General features: G+C 38.4%; 1 protein-coding gene across 6 annotated transcripts in view; it reads right to left on the bottom strand.

Moving 5' to 3' along the window:
* Positions 1-17,217, bottom strand: part of ANKRD13C (ankyrin repeat domain 13C) — a 78,485-nt gene extending 61,268 nt beyond the window's left edge. The window contains exons 1-2 of one of the 6 annotated variants that reach the window (XM_036347338.1): positions 16,295-17,217; positions 4,566-4,607 (exon numbers count right to left, since the gene is read on the bottom strand). In XM_036347338.1, the coding sequence (XP_036203231.1) occupies positions 4,566-4,607; positions 16,295-16,736 (484 nt within the window). In that variant the 5' untranslated portion in view covers positions 16,737-17,217. The remainder of the gene's footprint in view (positions 1-4,565; positions 4,608-16,294) is intronic. The other 5 variants (XM_036347336.1, XM_036347335.1, XM_036347337.1 and 2 more) reach the window with 5 other exon arrangements.
* Positions 17,218-17,442: the final 225 nt, after the last annotated feature.

The following is a 17,442-nucleotide window of genomic DNA, read 5'->3' on the forward strand; positions in this document are numbered from 1 at the left end:
TAACAAAGATCAGAGCGGAGATAAACGACATAGAGACCAAAAAAACAATACAAAAGATCAACAAAACCAAGAGCTGGTTCTTTGAAAGGATAAACAAGATTGATACACCTCTAGCCAGGCTCACCAAGAAACAAAGAGAGAGGACCCAAATAAACAAAATCAGAAATGAAAGAGGAGAAATAACAACAGAACCCATAGAAATACAAAGGATTGTTAGAAAAATACTATGAACAACTCTACTCCAACACACTAGACAACCTGGAGGAAATGGACATATTCCTAGATAAATACAACCTTCCAAAACTTAACCAGGAAGAATCTAAAAATCTCAATAGGCCAATAACTATGGAGGAAATCGAAGCAGTAATCAAAAAGCTTCCAGCAAACAAAAGCCCAGGGCCAGATGGCTTCACAGGGGAGTTTTACCAAACATTCAAGGAAGACCTAAAACCTATCCTCCTCAGACTATGTCAAAATATCCAAGAGGAAGGAGCACTTCCCAGCTCATTCTATGAAGCCAACATCACCCTAATCCCAAAACCAGATAAAGACAATACAATGAAAGAGAATTATAGGCCAATATCCCTCATGAACATAGATGCCAAAATCCTCAACAAAATCCTAGCAAATCGGATCCAGCAGTACATCAAAAAGATCATACACCATGACCAAGTAGGATTTATCCCAGGGATGCAAGGATGGTACAATATCCGCAAATCAATAAATGTGATACATCACATAAACAAATTGAGAGAGAAAAACCACATAGTCATATCAATTGATGCGGAAAAAGCATTTGACAAAATCCAACACCCTTTCTTGATAAAAACTCTCAGCAAGATAGGAATTGAGGGATCTTACCTCAACATAATAAAAGCCATATATGACAAACCCACAGCCAACATCATAATCAATGGGCAAAAACTAAAACCATTCCCCCTAAAAACAGGAACAAGACAGGGATGCCCCCTCTCACCACTCCTGTTCAACATAGTACTGGAAGTACTAGCCATTGCGATCAGACACGAAGAAGAAATAAAAGGCATCCAGATTGGAAAAGAAGTAAAACTGTCCTTATTTGCAGATGACATGATACTGTACATACAGAACCCTAAAGACTCCATCAAAAAATTATTAGACTTAATAAATGAATTCGGCAATGTAGCAGGATACAAAATTAATGCTAAGAAATCCATGGCATTTCTTTACACCAATAGTGAACTTACAGAAAGTGAAACTACAGAAGCAATCCCATTTACCATTGCACCAAAAAAATTAAAATACCTAGGAATAAACTTAACTAAGGAGGTAAAAGACTTATATGCTGAAAACTACAGGACACTGAAAAAAGAGATAGAGGAAGACATAAACAGATGGAAGAATATACCGTGTTCATGGATTGGTAGAATCAACATCATCAAAATGTCCATACTACCCAAAGCAATTTATAGATTCAATGCAATCCCCATTAAATTACCAACAGCATATTTCACAAATCTAGAACAAACGTTCCAAAAATTCATCTGGAATAAAAAAAGACCCCGAATAGCTGCAGCAATCCTGAGAAAGAACAAAGTAGGTGGGATCTCAATACCAGATATCAAACTGTATTACAAAGCCACTGTTCTTAAAACAGCTTGGTACTGGCACAAGAACAGACATATAGATCAATGGAATAGAATAGAGACCCCAGAAATCAACCCAAACCACTATGCCCAATTAATATTCGACAAAGGAGGCAAGAGCATACAATGGAGTCAAGACAGTCTTTTCAATAAATGGTGTTGGGAAAATTGGACAGGTACATGCAAAAGGATGAAACTAGATCACCAACTCACACCATACACAAAAATAAACTCAAAATGGATAATAGACTTAAACGTAAGACGGGAAACCATAAAAATACTAGAGGAATCCACAGGCAGCGAAATCGCAAACATATGCCGAAGGAATTTCTTCTCTGATAATGCTCCTAGGGCAATGGAAACTAAAGAGAAAATAAACAAATGGGACTACATCAAAATAAAAAGCTTTTGCACAGCAAAGGAAACCATCAACAAAACAACAAGAAGACCCACTACATGGGAGAACATATTTGCCAATGATACCACCGATAAGGGTTTAATTTCCAACATTTACAGGGATCTCATGAAACTTAACAAAAGGAAGATAAACAATCCAATAAAAAAATGGGCAACGGACCTAGATAGACACTTTTCGAAAGAGGACATACAGAAGGCCGAAAGACATATGAAAACCTGCTCAAAGTCACTAATTATACGAGAGATGCAAATCAAAACGACAATGCGTTATCATCTCACACCTGTCAGAATGGCTATCATCAACAAATCAACAAACAACAAGTGTTGGAGAGGATGTGGAGAAAAAGGAACCCTTCTGCACTGCTGGTGGGAATGCAGACTGGTGCAGCCACTGTGGAGAACAGTATGGAGCTACCTCAGAAGACTAAAAATGGAACTCCCATTTGACCCAGTGATCCCACTACTAGGAATATATCCCAAGAAACCAGAAACGCCAATCAGAAAGGATATATGCACCCCTATGTTCATAGCAGCACAATTCACCATAGCTAAGATTTGGAAACAGCCTAAGTGCCCATCAGCAGATGAGTGGATTAGAAAACTGTGGTACATATACACAATGGAATACTATGCTGCGGTAAAAAAAAAGGAACTCTTGCCTTTTGCAACAGCATGGATGGAACTGGAGAGCATTATGCTAAGTGAAATAAGCCAGTCAGAGAAAGATAAATACCACATGATCTCACTCATTTGTGGATTATAGAGAACAACATAGACTGATGAAAAGGGACAGACCCAAAGAATGAGAAACAGCAATCAGGCTATCAATCCCCAGAAGGAAAGTAGGGGAGGGCGGGGGTAAGGGGAAGAGATCAACCGAAAGACTTGTATACATGTATATAAGCCAAACCAATGGACATGGACAACGGGGGGATGGGAGCATGAGTTTGTGTGTGGGGGGGAGGCTGGGGGTTAATGGGGGGGATGAGGACACATTTGTAATACCTTAACTAATAATAATAAAAAAAAAAAGAATTAAAAAATAAATAAATATAAAAAAATAAATAAATAAAATGTCAACTTCTGGTTTCCACTCTGAAAAAAAAAAAAAAAAAAAGAAAAAAAGTCTTAAAAAAAAAAAGTCTTAAAATTAATAAGCCTGTTTAAAAAAAGAAAGAGTATATGTTTTAAAAATTTTTTTAGCAAACACATGTAAAATTTTAAATTCTAGCACTCAAAAGGTTGCCAATCATCTCCCCGGTATGGCTCAGTGGTTGAGCATTGACCCATGAACCAAAAGGTCCCCAGTTCAATTCCTCGTCAGAGCACATGCCCGGTTGCAGGCTCGATCCTGGAGGCGCCAACGAATGTTTCTCTCTGTTTCTATCTCTCTCTCCCTCTCCCTTCCTCTCTCTAAAATCAATAAAAACATATTTTTTAAAAAAGGTTGCCAATTAGCTATCTGGAATCCTCACTTTTCAGAATTATTGGGAATCCAGATAACTAAGATTTTATGGCATCTAGGAATAGCCTTATAAAGCAGATCTTTTAAATCACCTGTCTACAAGTTGTTTTCTTAATTAAAGAATAAACAAGTATTAAATGTTTACAATCATATACAAAAGACTAGACTTGAGTTTTTAATACATAAAAGTTCACATTAAAGATTATAAAACTCTTTGAATATTAAAAGTATTACAATAATGAATAAACCTTAATATATGAAAATAAGAGTCTCCTAAAATTATAAATAAATACTTGCTTGACAAAATAACCAAGTAAGGGAAAAAAAAAACCCATAATTTCACAAAGCATAAAGGTTAATATAAGATTTCCACTATGAGCCCTAGCTGGTTTGGCTCAGTGGATACAGCATCGATCTGGGGGCTAAAGGGTCCCGGGTTCAATTCCGGTTAAGGGCACATGCCTGGATTGTGGGCTTGATCCCCAGGAGGCAGCCGATCAATGATTCTCTCTCATCATTGATGTTTCTACCTTTCTCCCTCTCCCTTCCTCTCTGAAATCAATAAAGATATACAGTGGGGCCTTGACTTACGAGTGTCCCGACTAACGAGTTTTTTGAGATATGAGCCGTCTCTCGGCCGATTTTTTGCTTTGAGTTGCGAGCTAAAATTCGGGTTACGAGCCAGCTTCAGATACCCCACTGCTAGTTTGTGCAGCGAACGTCACAGTGAATGCCACAACATCAGCCCAGCATCACATGTCTCACTCGTTCACTGTTGATTTGACATACGAGTAATTTGAGTTACGAGCTCCGTCATGGAATGAATTAAACTCGTAAGTCAAGGCCCCACTGCATATAACAAAAAAAGATTTAAAAAAAAAAAAAGATTTCCACTATGAGAAAATATTTATTTTTCATATACTGAATCCTAAGCTCAATTAGCAAATAAAATAATCAGGCTAATTTGTAAAATCTGAAAAGACAAAATTCACAGGGAAAAATTAAAGCTGACTATACATTAGTGAAGTTAAACATAAAAAAAGAAAGTATTTACTAACCTTTATTTCCTAACATCACAGCAAGATGTAAAGGAGTGTTTCCTAAAATAAAATAAAAAGTTAAATTAGTATAAAAACACTAGCAGCCCTTGCACGAATCCATGTGCCAGTAGCTCGCTGCCCCCCTCCTGTAGCTCCCCCACTGCCCCTCCTCCCACCCCCCACTCATAGCTTGCTGCCCTGCCCCCTCCTGTAGCTCTCCACCGCCCACTTGTAGCCCGCTTCCCCACCCTCTGCTGATCTGTGATCCAGTCGCTATGTGGTTGGTCATTATGTAACAACCATTTGCATATTACATCTTTATTATATAGGATAAGAAAGTGTGTATTTAAAAGTAGTTTCATCTCCTTCACAAATTTCACTGATAGATTTAAAGCAAAGTAAATGTGATTGCAAATGATCCTGTTTATATGGCAAATTCAAAGTCAGAAGATGCTAAGGTTTCCAAACATAATACAGCCAACTCCTCTTACCCCTGCCAACCCACCCCCATCTCTCTCCAAAAGATACCCATTTTGCTTTAGGGATTTCTTCTCTAAATAGATTTAGAGCTTCTTTTGCTGCTAATTTATCTGTCATATTATTCTTTCTCATTCAGCAAACTTAAACACTTACTATAAACTCATGCTTGGAGATAAGTATCAATAAGATCCAATCCCATCCTCAAGTTGCCAAAATTCTGTTAGAGACTAATATGAAAATAAATCATTGTTATATTATTTAGTAGAATAGAAGGGAGTGTAGCATGATAATGGAACACAGGGCAGAGCACCTAATTTTGCCTGTGCAGAGAGACTTAAATATTAAAGATAGACCACAGTGAAAAAAAAGTCTTGAAGAATAGGTTAGAAATTTGTAGGAAAAAAAAGCAACACTGCCTAGTCTTCCATTCAAATGCAAGAACAGTTTTTGGGAAATACACAAAAAAGGTTTTAATTGGTGTGAGTCAAGAGCTTGTAAAAGAATAGCAAATAATGAAATCGGAACTATTTGCAAAAGACAAACCTTTTTGAGAACCTGCAGGCTATGTTCTAGAGTTCGGACTATATCTTATAGTTGATGTTACAGAATGACTAATTTAATTTCAAAATGATTTCCCAAACCATACAGCCTCAAAAATTCTTGATTATAGAAGAAATCAAAGCTATAGTAACATTTTAAAATAAAGTTACTAATTAAAGTTTATGTGTATTAATTTTCAGATATTAGCATTTTTACAGAAGTTGCTACATGAACAATTTTTTCCAATAAAATGAACTACACATGATTGAAGAAATCATATACAGGATTAAAAAAACTTGATTTTCTAAAAAATCTGCATGTGATCTATCCCAATCTCATAGCTAAACAAAACCTGCCAAAACCTGCCAACACACACACACCCCTTTTGCTCAATAAAGCCAGAAAAAAATGGCAAAGAGAGCATGACTGTATTTTATGTAAAATTTACAAGGCACAAATAAATTCACTAAATTTAAATTGTATTTATAAGAAATTTTACCAAAAAAACAAGCTGCGTTACAGTAAATATCTTCGTCTTAGTCATTAGAAACCAAAAAAAAAATTTTTTTAATGGCAGACTTTGGAATATAATTCACATTATGGTTTTCAGAAATAAAAATTTGAAGTACAAACTTCAATTAGTGACTAGGAAATATACTCCCCAGTTTTCACACCTCAGAACTTAACGTAGTTGAATAGGAAAACCACTATGATATAATTGTTAATAATCAAACACTGAAGCATGTCCCAGAACAGACATGACTACCAAAAGTCACTGGTATAAGCTATTTTCCAAAGACAAACGTCAATCCCCCCAAGATGTCATACCCTTTAGAGTGAGCTAGCGATCTTTTCAAAATGCTATGTCATAATGTTAGAAATATTTATATGAGTAAGAATGAAAACAAGTCCAATGAAAAAGTATCCTGTGGCCTAAGTCAGGCCACATGCCCAGGTTTCAGGCTTGATCCATAGTAAGGGGCATGCAGGAGGCAGCTAATTGATGTTTTACTCTCTCATCAAAGTTTCTCTCTCTCTCCCCCTCTCCTTTCCTATCTAAAAATCAATTAAATGAGATCTAAAAGATATGTAGGAACTAAGAAATCAAAGAATGAAAAGAAAAGCATTCCAGACAGAGGCCAAAGTAACCTGGAATATTCAAGGAACTGAAAGAAGACAAGGCCAGAACATAGAAAAAAAAAGATTTTTGTACAAGATAATATCAGAGAAGTAGGCAACGGCCAAATCCATGCAGAGCTCTGTAACAATGATAAGAAATATGAATGTACTTTTAAGTGGAAAAGACATTAAAGGATCTTGAGCATGGACATGACCTGATACAAATAAATTTTAAGATTATACTTGTTACCATATAGAGAATGGAACAGAGGAGAGGCATAGGGAAACTAGTTATGACTCTGGTGCAGTATTCTAGGGAAAAGATAATACAAATTGGTTGGTTTCAAGTGGTGGCAATGGAGACAGAAAGTAGACTGATTTAAAATAGCTTGTTGATTGATGTGTATGGGTAGGAGAATGGGGTGAGAAAAAGAATAATCCCAATGACCAAAGTTTAAGCAATTGGATAGTTAATGTGATTTACTAAAACACTGATTGGCTAGGTGTGAGATGGAAAATGATAACTCCATTTTGGACAAGTATATTTTAATATATCTATGAGATTCCCAAGTAGAAAAATTACAAAATCTGGAACTCCAAGAAGTCTAGAGATCAAATATGTAAATTTCTGAATATTCATTTTTGTCCTACCTATAGAAAAGGCAGTAACAGTTACCTTTCTTCATTCTCTATCTTAAAGGAAAAATAAATAAATAAATAAATAAATAAATAAATAAATAAATAACATGCTCTAAATGGTAACTGAAAAAGAAAATAAGAAAATAACACTGGTTACTGCCCAGGAGGGTAACTGGGTAGCTAAAGATGTACCTAGATAATTACTCTGTTTTCTTAACCCATCCAAGAACATCTAGATGTAAAGTTAAAGCATAAGTATCTACTTAAGTTACAAATGAAACTTCTCATTTCAAATCCAAATCAATCACATTTCCAAAATATTCATGAACTAGAAATGACTGAGTTCAATAATCTAATCTCTCTCAATTTACAGTTAAGAACATAATCAGAAATACATACTACAATTAAGGAAGCCAAATATCATGCTGTGATTCAATATTTTAAATGCGAATGATCATCAACATCATCATCTTCACCAAGCCAACCAACACCGCATTTACTTTACTGACCAAGTGTATCATGAAATAAGGGCTCAAATGTTCTAGTCACCTTCATTTATTATCCCCTCAGTTTTAAGTCCTCTATCTGCTGCTTAAGCTAGTTACACAAAGAAAATCAAAACTTAAAATAACCTTCTCTGTGAAGTTTGCACAATGAAGTTTTAAATCTGAAATTGGATTCCTTGGTTCTAACTTGGTAAACAAAATTGAACTGTTTTATCAAATGAGTAAAACACTCCAGTAACATTAAGACTATTATAGTATGAAAGTATGCAAATTATTAACCAAATGGCTAGCATTTCTGGCTCACCTATTATATGTGCCCAATACAATGCTATATACTTTATATACCTTATCTTATTTAATTTGCTCCATACCCTGTAAGACAAATATTATTTCACAGGTAAGAAAAATAAAGCTAATAACAGTTAAGTAATTTTCTAAAATTACGTATCTAGAAATTGTGGGAGTCATGACTCTAAGATCCTTATTCCTTTTACTACACTAACTGTTTTAAAACATTTTGGTCGCTAGACCCTTTTTTTTCTAGACCCTTTTATACTCAAGAATTACTGAAGATGCCAAAAATCTTTTAAAAATATAAATCTATCAATTTTTACCATATTAGAAATTAAAATTTAATGTTTTTACATTTTTATTTAATTTTAAAAGGACAATAAACCCATTATGTTTATATAAATTTTCTGAAAAAATAATCACATTTTTCAAAACAAACAAAAAAAATGAATGAATAGATCTTTTACTGATACATGATTTTTTTAAAATTTTTTATTTTTAAATATATTTTATTGATTTTTTACAGAGAGGGAGGGAGAGGGATAGAGAGTTAGAAACATCGATGAGAGAGAAACATCCATCAGCTGCCTCCTGCACACCCCCTACTGGGGATGTGCCTGCAACCAAGGTACATATCCTTGACCGGAATCGAACCCGGGACCCTCAGTCCGCAGGCTGACGCTCTATCCACTGAGCCAAACAGGTTAGGGATGATACATGATTTTTGATCATCTGAAAATTATTGGTTGACCAAGTTACACAGATCTTCTAAATGTTAACTCATTTTATTATACAAAATAAAAAAAATTCACATTTGGTAATATCACCAATCTGACTAGTACAGTCTTTAAATATCGGGAAACTATCAAACTTTTTCCAAATACTAATTTTCATTTCAAAGTTTGATGTTTTTTTCCCACTGGCAATACTATCAATTGTTTTCCTTGAAGTCACAGGCTCACTTCATTCAATTTCCAGAAAATGTGTGCCAAATATCCAAATTGGAATAACCATAGTTTGTCTGTAAACTGGCTTTGTTTTTCCCAAGTAAAAATGGGGTGCCATGACAAAAGCAAGTGGCTTACAACTCAAAAAACTGCAGAGCTGTTTTCTCTTATTTTCCCTTCAGTATGCAGAGCATCATGCATATTCCATATTATGTCAAAAAATATAAAAAAGATATGTACTTGAGATTAAGACAATAAAATTAATCATTTCTACAACTTCATCAAAGACATTAAGAAAAATGGCTTTAAAAATTAAAACTGCAAGGACATGGCAGTGAATAATATAATGTCTACTGGCAGTTTGGTGCCTTGATTCATGTTAAGGTTCCAAAAATTTTATTCACCACTGCTTTTGTACCATGAGCAAAAATGTCAGCACAGTGAGAAAGGCAAGCTATGACTGTGTATTATTACAAAAATAGTTTTGACTTGATGTGCCCCCTATCTGGGAAGCAAAGCAGGAAATTACAAGTACTAGAACCAACATAGCTCTAGCTTCTACAGACACCTTCAAGTCTCATCCAATCAAGCAATAGGGAGAACTTTTGTATTTTTTCTCATAAATGGTACTATACTATATACTCATACATGCGTGTATTATATCCAACCCCTCATCAACTCCTACCTTCTATTTCCATAGCTCCCTTCCTTATTAAAATAGAATGGTAAGTTGACCCTTGTGTCCCCTAGTTTTTGCTTCAGAGAGCAGACAGAGTGAGCCTTTTAAAATCAGTGTTACTCCTCTTTCAAATCCTCGAATTGCTTCCTATGTTGCTCAGATAAAAACCCAAATCTTGAACAATGGTCTATAAAAGTTCCTCCCTGTCACCTCTCAAATCTCCTCTTTCCACTCTACCCCTTGTACCAACCACACTGGCCTTCCTATTCCTTAAACATGATACTTTCTTTGCATCTGCCTGAAACTCTGTTCTGCCAGACATGCGCTCTCTAACTTCCTTTAGATAACTGCCTAAATCTATTTTATCTCTGATGTCTTCCATGAAATAATTACTACCTCCCCTCTCCTCATCTTCTCTACCCTCCTCACCCTGCTTTATTTTACTCTATATTTATCATTACCATATATGTATTGGTTTGTCAATTATTTACCTTTCCCCTTTTAAAATATAAGCAGGAGACCAGGAACTTTGTTTAGTTCACTGCTGTAAATCAGACCTAAAACACTGTTTATCACACATTGTGAGCTCAATATATATCTGTTACATGAAGGAATAAATGAAAAAAGAAAAGAAAAAGAAAGATAAAAAACCATTAGCATAGTGTTAAAATCGGTTTTTACTCTCCCAAAAACATTTCGCCCCCGGACAAAGCAGGTCTCCACAAGAAAGCCAACCCAACGATACATACGCATAAGAGGATATGCAAGACTGCACATATGCTTTTATAAAATTCAGTACAGTGCTGAGTAAGAGAAAGCATGCATTAACATGCCTGATAGATATCTACCATCAAGAATCTAAATGTAGCAAACTACAGATGACTTACAGGAGTCAAATGAACCTAACCTCATAGATTGACAGGCAGTATAAATCCAAGTATCAGATAAAATCTCAAGTGAAGTCTAAACCTCAAAACTTAACCCATGGACAGTCCTACTCAGTTGGAGATGCACATGGGGGAAGAGGTGAAAGATGGAAAGTCATATTCATATGGTCATGAAGATCAACTGGCCCTAGCTGTTTGGCTCAGTGGTTAAGTTAAAGCGTAGGCCTATGGACTGAAGGGTTCAAGAGCACATTCCTCAGTTGCAGGCTCAATCCCCAGCCCTGGTCGGGTGTGTGCAGGAGGCAACCAATTTATGTGTCTGTCTCCCATTAATGTTTCTCTGTGTGTGTTTTTCACCCTCTCTTTCACTCTCTCTAGAAACCAATGGAAAAATAGCCTCGAGTGAGGATTAACAAACAAACAAACAAAATTATCAAATGAATCAACCCCAGCAAAGGTATATAACACTTGAATGGATTATCTTGGGCCTCTAGAACCATTCTAAGGGAAAACAAGGTCTGCCTTTTAAAAACAAAGTTCAGAAAAGACTACAAAATACGAGGAGAGCCCTAGCTGGTTTGGTACAGTGGAAAGAGCATTGTTGGCCTGTGGACTGAAGGGTCCCGGGTTCGATTCCAGTCAAGGGCACATGCCTGGGTTGTAGGCTCCAGCTCCAGTAGAGGGCGTGCAGGAGGCAGCTGATCAATGATTCTCTCTCATCATTGATGTTACTCTCTCTTTCTCTCTCTTCCTCTCTAAAATCAATCAAAATATTAAAAAAAACAACAACAACAACAACACGAGGACAGATATACAACTACCAGCGTTCTTTTTTAAAGATGTGCCATCATTATAATCCTCCTGGCTAAAATTGTTCACTTGAGGTTTAGTTCAAGACTTTTTTTTTTTTTTTTGCCATGCAGTTTAGCTTTATAGTCAGTTCTTTTCATATAGACATAATATGCATTATTCTCTTGCATCACCTATCATAAAGATTTTGGTGACAAAATAATATCAAAAGGGAATTTAAAGATTTCTAGAGAATAAATCAGAATTGAAAAAAACATACAAACACCAAACAGATTATCCTATTGCCTCAATTCTCAAACATACATTTTTAAACTTTCAAAATTAAAATGTTTTAAAATCCCTGCAATAAGACATCTGTCAGCTACCAGGCAGAGATATCACATGTTAATTATTTCCTTATCACTTCAATGAGTTACCCACATTTAGAAATACTCTAAATTGAATTTTAACTTAAATTTGAAATCTACAATCACTTCAAGATTACACTACAACTCAGGAAAAATAAAAATTAACTGTATATAGAGAGGATGGCTTGTCACATGCCAGGCAATGTAATTAAAGGCAGTAGAAACTGCCAAATCTCTCAGAATAGATCAGAAATTGTTCACAATCTAGAAAAGGCTGTGGTGAGCAATTTATATATCAATATCTTTCATCTTTCTGACACCTAAAAGCTCTGACTAATGGCCAAGAGAAGGTGCTTAACTTCTAAGGATATGTAAGTAAATTAAGAGAAAAAATAAAATTACATGTTTAACAAATAGGAAGTGCACTCAAAATCAAGAAAGTCTTCGATATGCTTCACCAACATTATCAATTCTAAAGGTGAAAAGGTAAAAACATGATGCTTTGTTTAACTACCATTGGCTAAAAGTGATTCAGAAAAATCTTAATAGTCAATATAAAAAAAAGCTTATTTATACTTAAACTTTAATTCTATGCTAAAGAGAAAAGATATACCAAATATAAAAAGTTCAATAAATCTGTGTACATTTAACATAATGGATCTTTTTACCCATCCCAAAAAAATTTACTAAACATACACTGAATCACAATCACTTGGCATATTTATTTATTTATTTTTAAATAAGTATTTATTTATTTATTTATTTATTTTTATATTTTATTGATTTTCTACAGAGAGGAAGGGAGAGAGATAGAGAGTCAGAAACATCGATGGGAGAGAAACATCGATCAGCTGCCTCCTGCACATCCCCCACTGGGGTTGTGCCCGCAACCCAGGTACATGCCCCCGACTGGAATCGAACCTGGGACCTTTCAGTCCAGAGGCCGACGCTCTAGCCACTGAGCCAAACCGGTCTCGGCCACTTGGCATATTTAAACACAGTATATACATGATTTAACTTAAATTTCAAGAGATTTGTTTGGATCCAAATTCAGTAGACCTCAAAATAATTGATGGCTCAAAAAAAGCAATTCATATTCAACCAACATTTTTACCACAAAAGAAAAAGCTCTATTTTTCCTTGTTCCTATTCAATTCAATAAAGAAGGAAGAATTTAAAAACTAGAGTTTCACTGAAAGAAGATGTTTAAGATTTTCACTTATTTAACACACACTTAGTATGTACTGTTTCAGGGACTACTCTAAGCACTTTATAAATGATGTTATATGAAGAATGGATACAGAAGTTAGGAATGTTTACCTGAAGATAAAGGAGAACATGATAGCTCTTGTCAAATATCTAAATGACTATCAAGTGAACCAGGTAGCCCATTTAAATAAAAAAGATACAGAACAAGCAAGAGATTTGGGCTCTGAAAAACTATGAGAGCTCTCCAATGGCAAAATCTCTCTACAAGTCTACTAATAACCACTAAATGGGAAAATATATACTAAAGCACTTGGCTGTAAACTGCCACATACACATTAAAATTGACTTCTTTGCAATACAGTGGGTCCTGATCAACAGAAATATTTACAAAGAGGTTGATAATGGGCTTTGGAGTTCACTTCTCATTTTTGCAACTTATCCTACGTATGCAACTTCAGAAAACTTTCCTTTAGAATAGGGATAAAACCATTACTCTGCTTTGCAGAGTAATTGTGAGAATTAAATCTGATAATGTGTGTAAACAGTACAGTGCTGAAACACGCAATAAATTGTATCTATTATGATGACCACTATCATAATGTTGTGGAAGGAATCTCTACAGTGAACATAAAACTATGTGATATGATGTGGTATGATTGTATGGCTCTGCTATGCCCTGGTATGAGTGTATGATTCTGCTATGCACTTATCATGTTACAACAATCCAAATACAATACATAGCTTGTTTCTGTTTGGGTGACTTAAAAAGCATTTATCTTTTGTAATGTGAAAGGAAAAATATTCTAAAAATCTAAATTAAGTATCCAGGTTACTAAAAATCAAGTGTATAAATAACAAAATATAATGCGGAAATGATGCAGCTATAGAGAAAAAAGGGATTAAACAAGTAGCACATTAAATACAAACTACTCTTCCTAGAGACTTTACTGCAGGACATGAAAATACATATTGAAGCGGGGGAAACAATTACACTTTCCACAGGTATGTGAGCCACTGGTTACATTCATCAGAAATATCAACAATATAATGGTAGCTAAACACAATGCAAACATTTGGTATATCCAGGCAATTTAAAAAATGAATTTCAGTGGACTATGGACAAGAACTTAGGGGTATTTAGGATTCCTATTACTCTGAACAGAATTTGTATTTTAACAAACCAACTTCTAAATGTTGCATATTATGGAATACTAGAAGCCCGGTGCACAAAAATTTGTGCACTGGCGGGGGGTGGGGGGTGGGGGTGTCTCTAAGCCCAACCTGTGCCCTCTCACAGTCTGGGGCCCCTCGGGAGATAACCACCTGCTGGCTTAGGCCCGCTCCCCTGGTGGCAGATGGCACACCCGATCCCGCAGTGCCTGCCCTGTCTCCCCCAGTCGCACACGGCAGGCCCAGATCCCAAGCTGGGGCGGGCAGCAGCTGGGGATCACGCTGACGCCCGCACAGGGCGGTGCAGTGGGATCTGCCTGCAGTATGCAAATTTAATGGCCATCTTTGTTGGGTTAATTTGCACACTCTTCTGACTGGCTGATGAGCGTAGTGAAGGTACTGCCAATTAGCATCTTTGTCTTTTATTAGTGTAGGTGGAAGCCCAATAATCTTGCAATTCAGTACCATTTGTGATCAATCAAGAAAATCAGTTCTAACATACCATACTATCCTACTTAGCTATATTCATCTCGCTCTTTTTTGAAAAGGAATTAACTCTCAAAAGGCATCTTTTATGTTTTCAGGGATCTTTCTTTCAAAGACAATGACCATAAAGTAAAACGCAGCTACTATTAAGACCAAATAAGAGAGACTTCTTAATAACTGACTAATAACCACAAACTACAACATTTTTCCCACTAAACATTCTTTCCCAAAAAGTTAAAATACAATTACCATCAATGAACTATACTATACTTGTTGCAACAGTAGTAAAACAAATAAATTAAATGTAGGAATGAAAAACTGGGTGCAGTTTTCAGGAACTTTTGGGGGGATTTGATTTATGACAAATGACAAGTAGTGGTATTATAATATCACTAAATTCAGAATACAAGAGCAATTGTTAGAAAATTATACAACCAACAGAAATCTTACTTCACCTCAATTTCTGCCCTAATTTTAGATAAGAAGCCTAGAGTCCAATGGAATTAAGGGAGCTTATTCCACAGGCAAGTATTTCATCAATGTGTTATATTATTTTGAGCACAGAGTTCATTAGTGTGTTCTAACTGAATGTATGCAATAGTCACGGTCAGTTAAAAGCAAAGCTATCAACATTTGCCAACTACCCAGTTTAAATGGCCTATGAAATGTTGAAAATATCAGTGTTTCCATTCGTTTTCATTAATTTACTGTTAACTAGAGGTCAACTCCATCACATTGTTTTTAGAACTAAAAATATTAAAAAAAATCAGCTGATGAGTTAGGGTAAGGCAAAAAGTGGAAATAAAATCCTTGAATAACAAATGATACTACATTCTGTCATATAGGTTGTGAAGTTACCATGAAAAACCACAGTACTATTTTTAGTCACAGTCATCAAGATGAAATATTAGCAACTGCCTATCCAGAACAAGCAAAAAACTCAAAACTCTACAACAAAATTTTACCTACTCGGAAGTCGCTTTACTTGCTCTAGGTATCAGATGTCAACACATTTAAACTGTGTGGCTTTCAAAAATCAAAGCACTTTACATTCCATCTTAAATGCAAAATTCAGACACTTTGTATCAAATTTTCCTAAAAGCATTTAAAAAGCACACACACACAAAACAACAACAGAGAAACCACCACCTGGCAGGTACCCATCACAACCAGCTGCAATCCTGTTGGGATCTGTACCCAGGTGATGAAGGTAGGTGGGCAATATCCGAGTCCCACATTTAGACCCCAAGGTGGGGGATGAGAGATAAGAAAAGAAATTTAATTCCACAAACAAAGGAAGAAAGCCAGGATGGATGAGAGGCACCCTAAAACTGCTTATCATCAAGAATCCACACACACACACTGAAGGCCTGTCTCAAAGACAAACAAATCGGCTGTTCGCAGGAAACTTTGCAGTGGGGAGGAGGGGGCATGCCTTGGCACCCCCCGGAACCACCCCCTGGCCCCTGGCACGCTGTCACTGAGCCCGGCACGACTCCCGGGGACGGCGAGCCAAGGAAAGAAGGGTCTGCGGGAGGAGAGCCTGGGGCTGCAGAGACCGGGGGGTGGGGTGGGGGTGGGGGGGCGGCGCGCCCGGGGTCCGGGAAGGGAGAGGCGGAGGGGCGCGCGCTCCTCACCATGATTATCTTTCTGCCCGATATTGTGCGTGCGGATGAGCGAGGACAGCCGCCTCACGTCCCCCTTGAAGACGCACTCGTGCACCGGGTAGTGTGCGGGGGAGACGCCTCCGTCGGCGGCCACCGCCACGGGGTGGGCGCCCGTTAGCAGAGTCTGGGGCTGGGAGGCGGCGGTGACGGAGGAATTGTGCAGCAGCGGCAGGGCCGGCGCGCCGGGAGGAGCGGCGGAGGCCGGGGCGGGCTTCAGCGGCAGCCGGTGGTGATGGTTGCTGAAGATCTTGTGACAGGCTTTGCCGCCCTTGCCGCCGCCGCCGCCCCTGCCTCCGGTGAAGGTGCCGCCAAGGGCCGCCGCCGCTTCTTCATCCCCAGGCTCCAGCAGGTCCCCCTCTTCTTTGCTGGGCTTGTGGTCCCTCCGCAGCGAGCGGATCTTCTCTCCGGTCATCGCCGCCAGGGGCAGGGAGGAGGTCCGGGGCGCTCAGCGCCGGCGGCAGGAGGCGATTAGAGCGGCGGCCGGGAGCCGCCGGCGCAGCAGGAACTCCGCGAGAGCCCCCGCGCCCCGGACGGACGCATCTCCCGGGAGAAGAGGAGCCGGCCCTCGCCGGGGACGAAAGGACGCGCGCTCGCTGGGGGGAGCTAGTGTTCAGGGACCCACGGCACCGCGATCCCGGGCCCCGTCGCGGCCAACGCCACCGCGGTCTCAGCCCGAAAAACAGGGCACGGCCATCTTCCTCTGGCTTCTCTCGCGAGAGCTCCCCCGGGAAGGGGGCGGGCGGGAAAGGAAGGAAACCCCGCGATAGGTGAGCGGCGTGCTCGCGCCCCCGCGCTGTCCGCTGCCGGAGGGCGGCCGGGCGGCGGCACCTGCGGGGCCCCGCGTTCCAGCCTCGCGCGGGAGTCTCTGCGTTAGAAGACCCGTCGCTCCCGGTGGCCGCGCTTCTCGCGGAGGTTCTGCTGCGTCTTATGAACAAGGACTTGAACCCTCCGACCTCTAGGCTTCCCGGAGTGCCGGCTGACGGCACTGCACACAGGATGTGATGTCACTGAGATGCACAGGGCATTCATTCACTAAGCATCTACTTCGTGCCGCGCACTGCGCTAGTAGGTTTCTAAAATGCCACCCCTGGCGGGAAGGAGCTCAGCTGGTAGAGGAA

Source organism: Myotis myotis, unplaced genomic scaffold (assembly GCF_014108235.1).
Source record: "Myotis myotis isolate mMyoMyo1 unplaced genomic scaffold, mMyoMyo1.p scaffold_m19_p_2, whole genome shotgun sequence".
Taxonomy (NCBI): Eukaryota; Metazoa; Chordata; class Mammalia; order Chiroptera; family Vespertilionidae; genus Myotis; species Myotis myotis.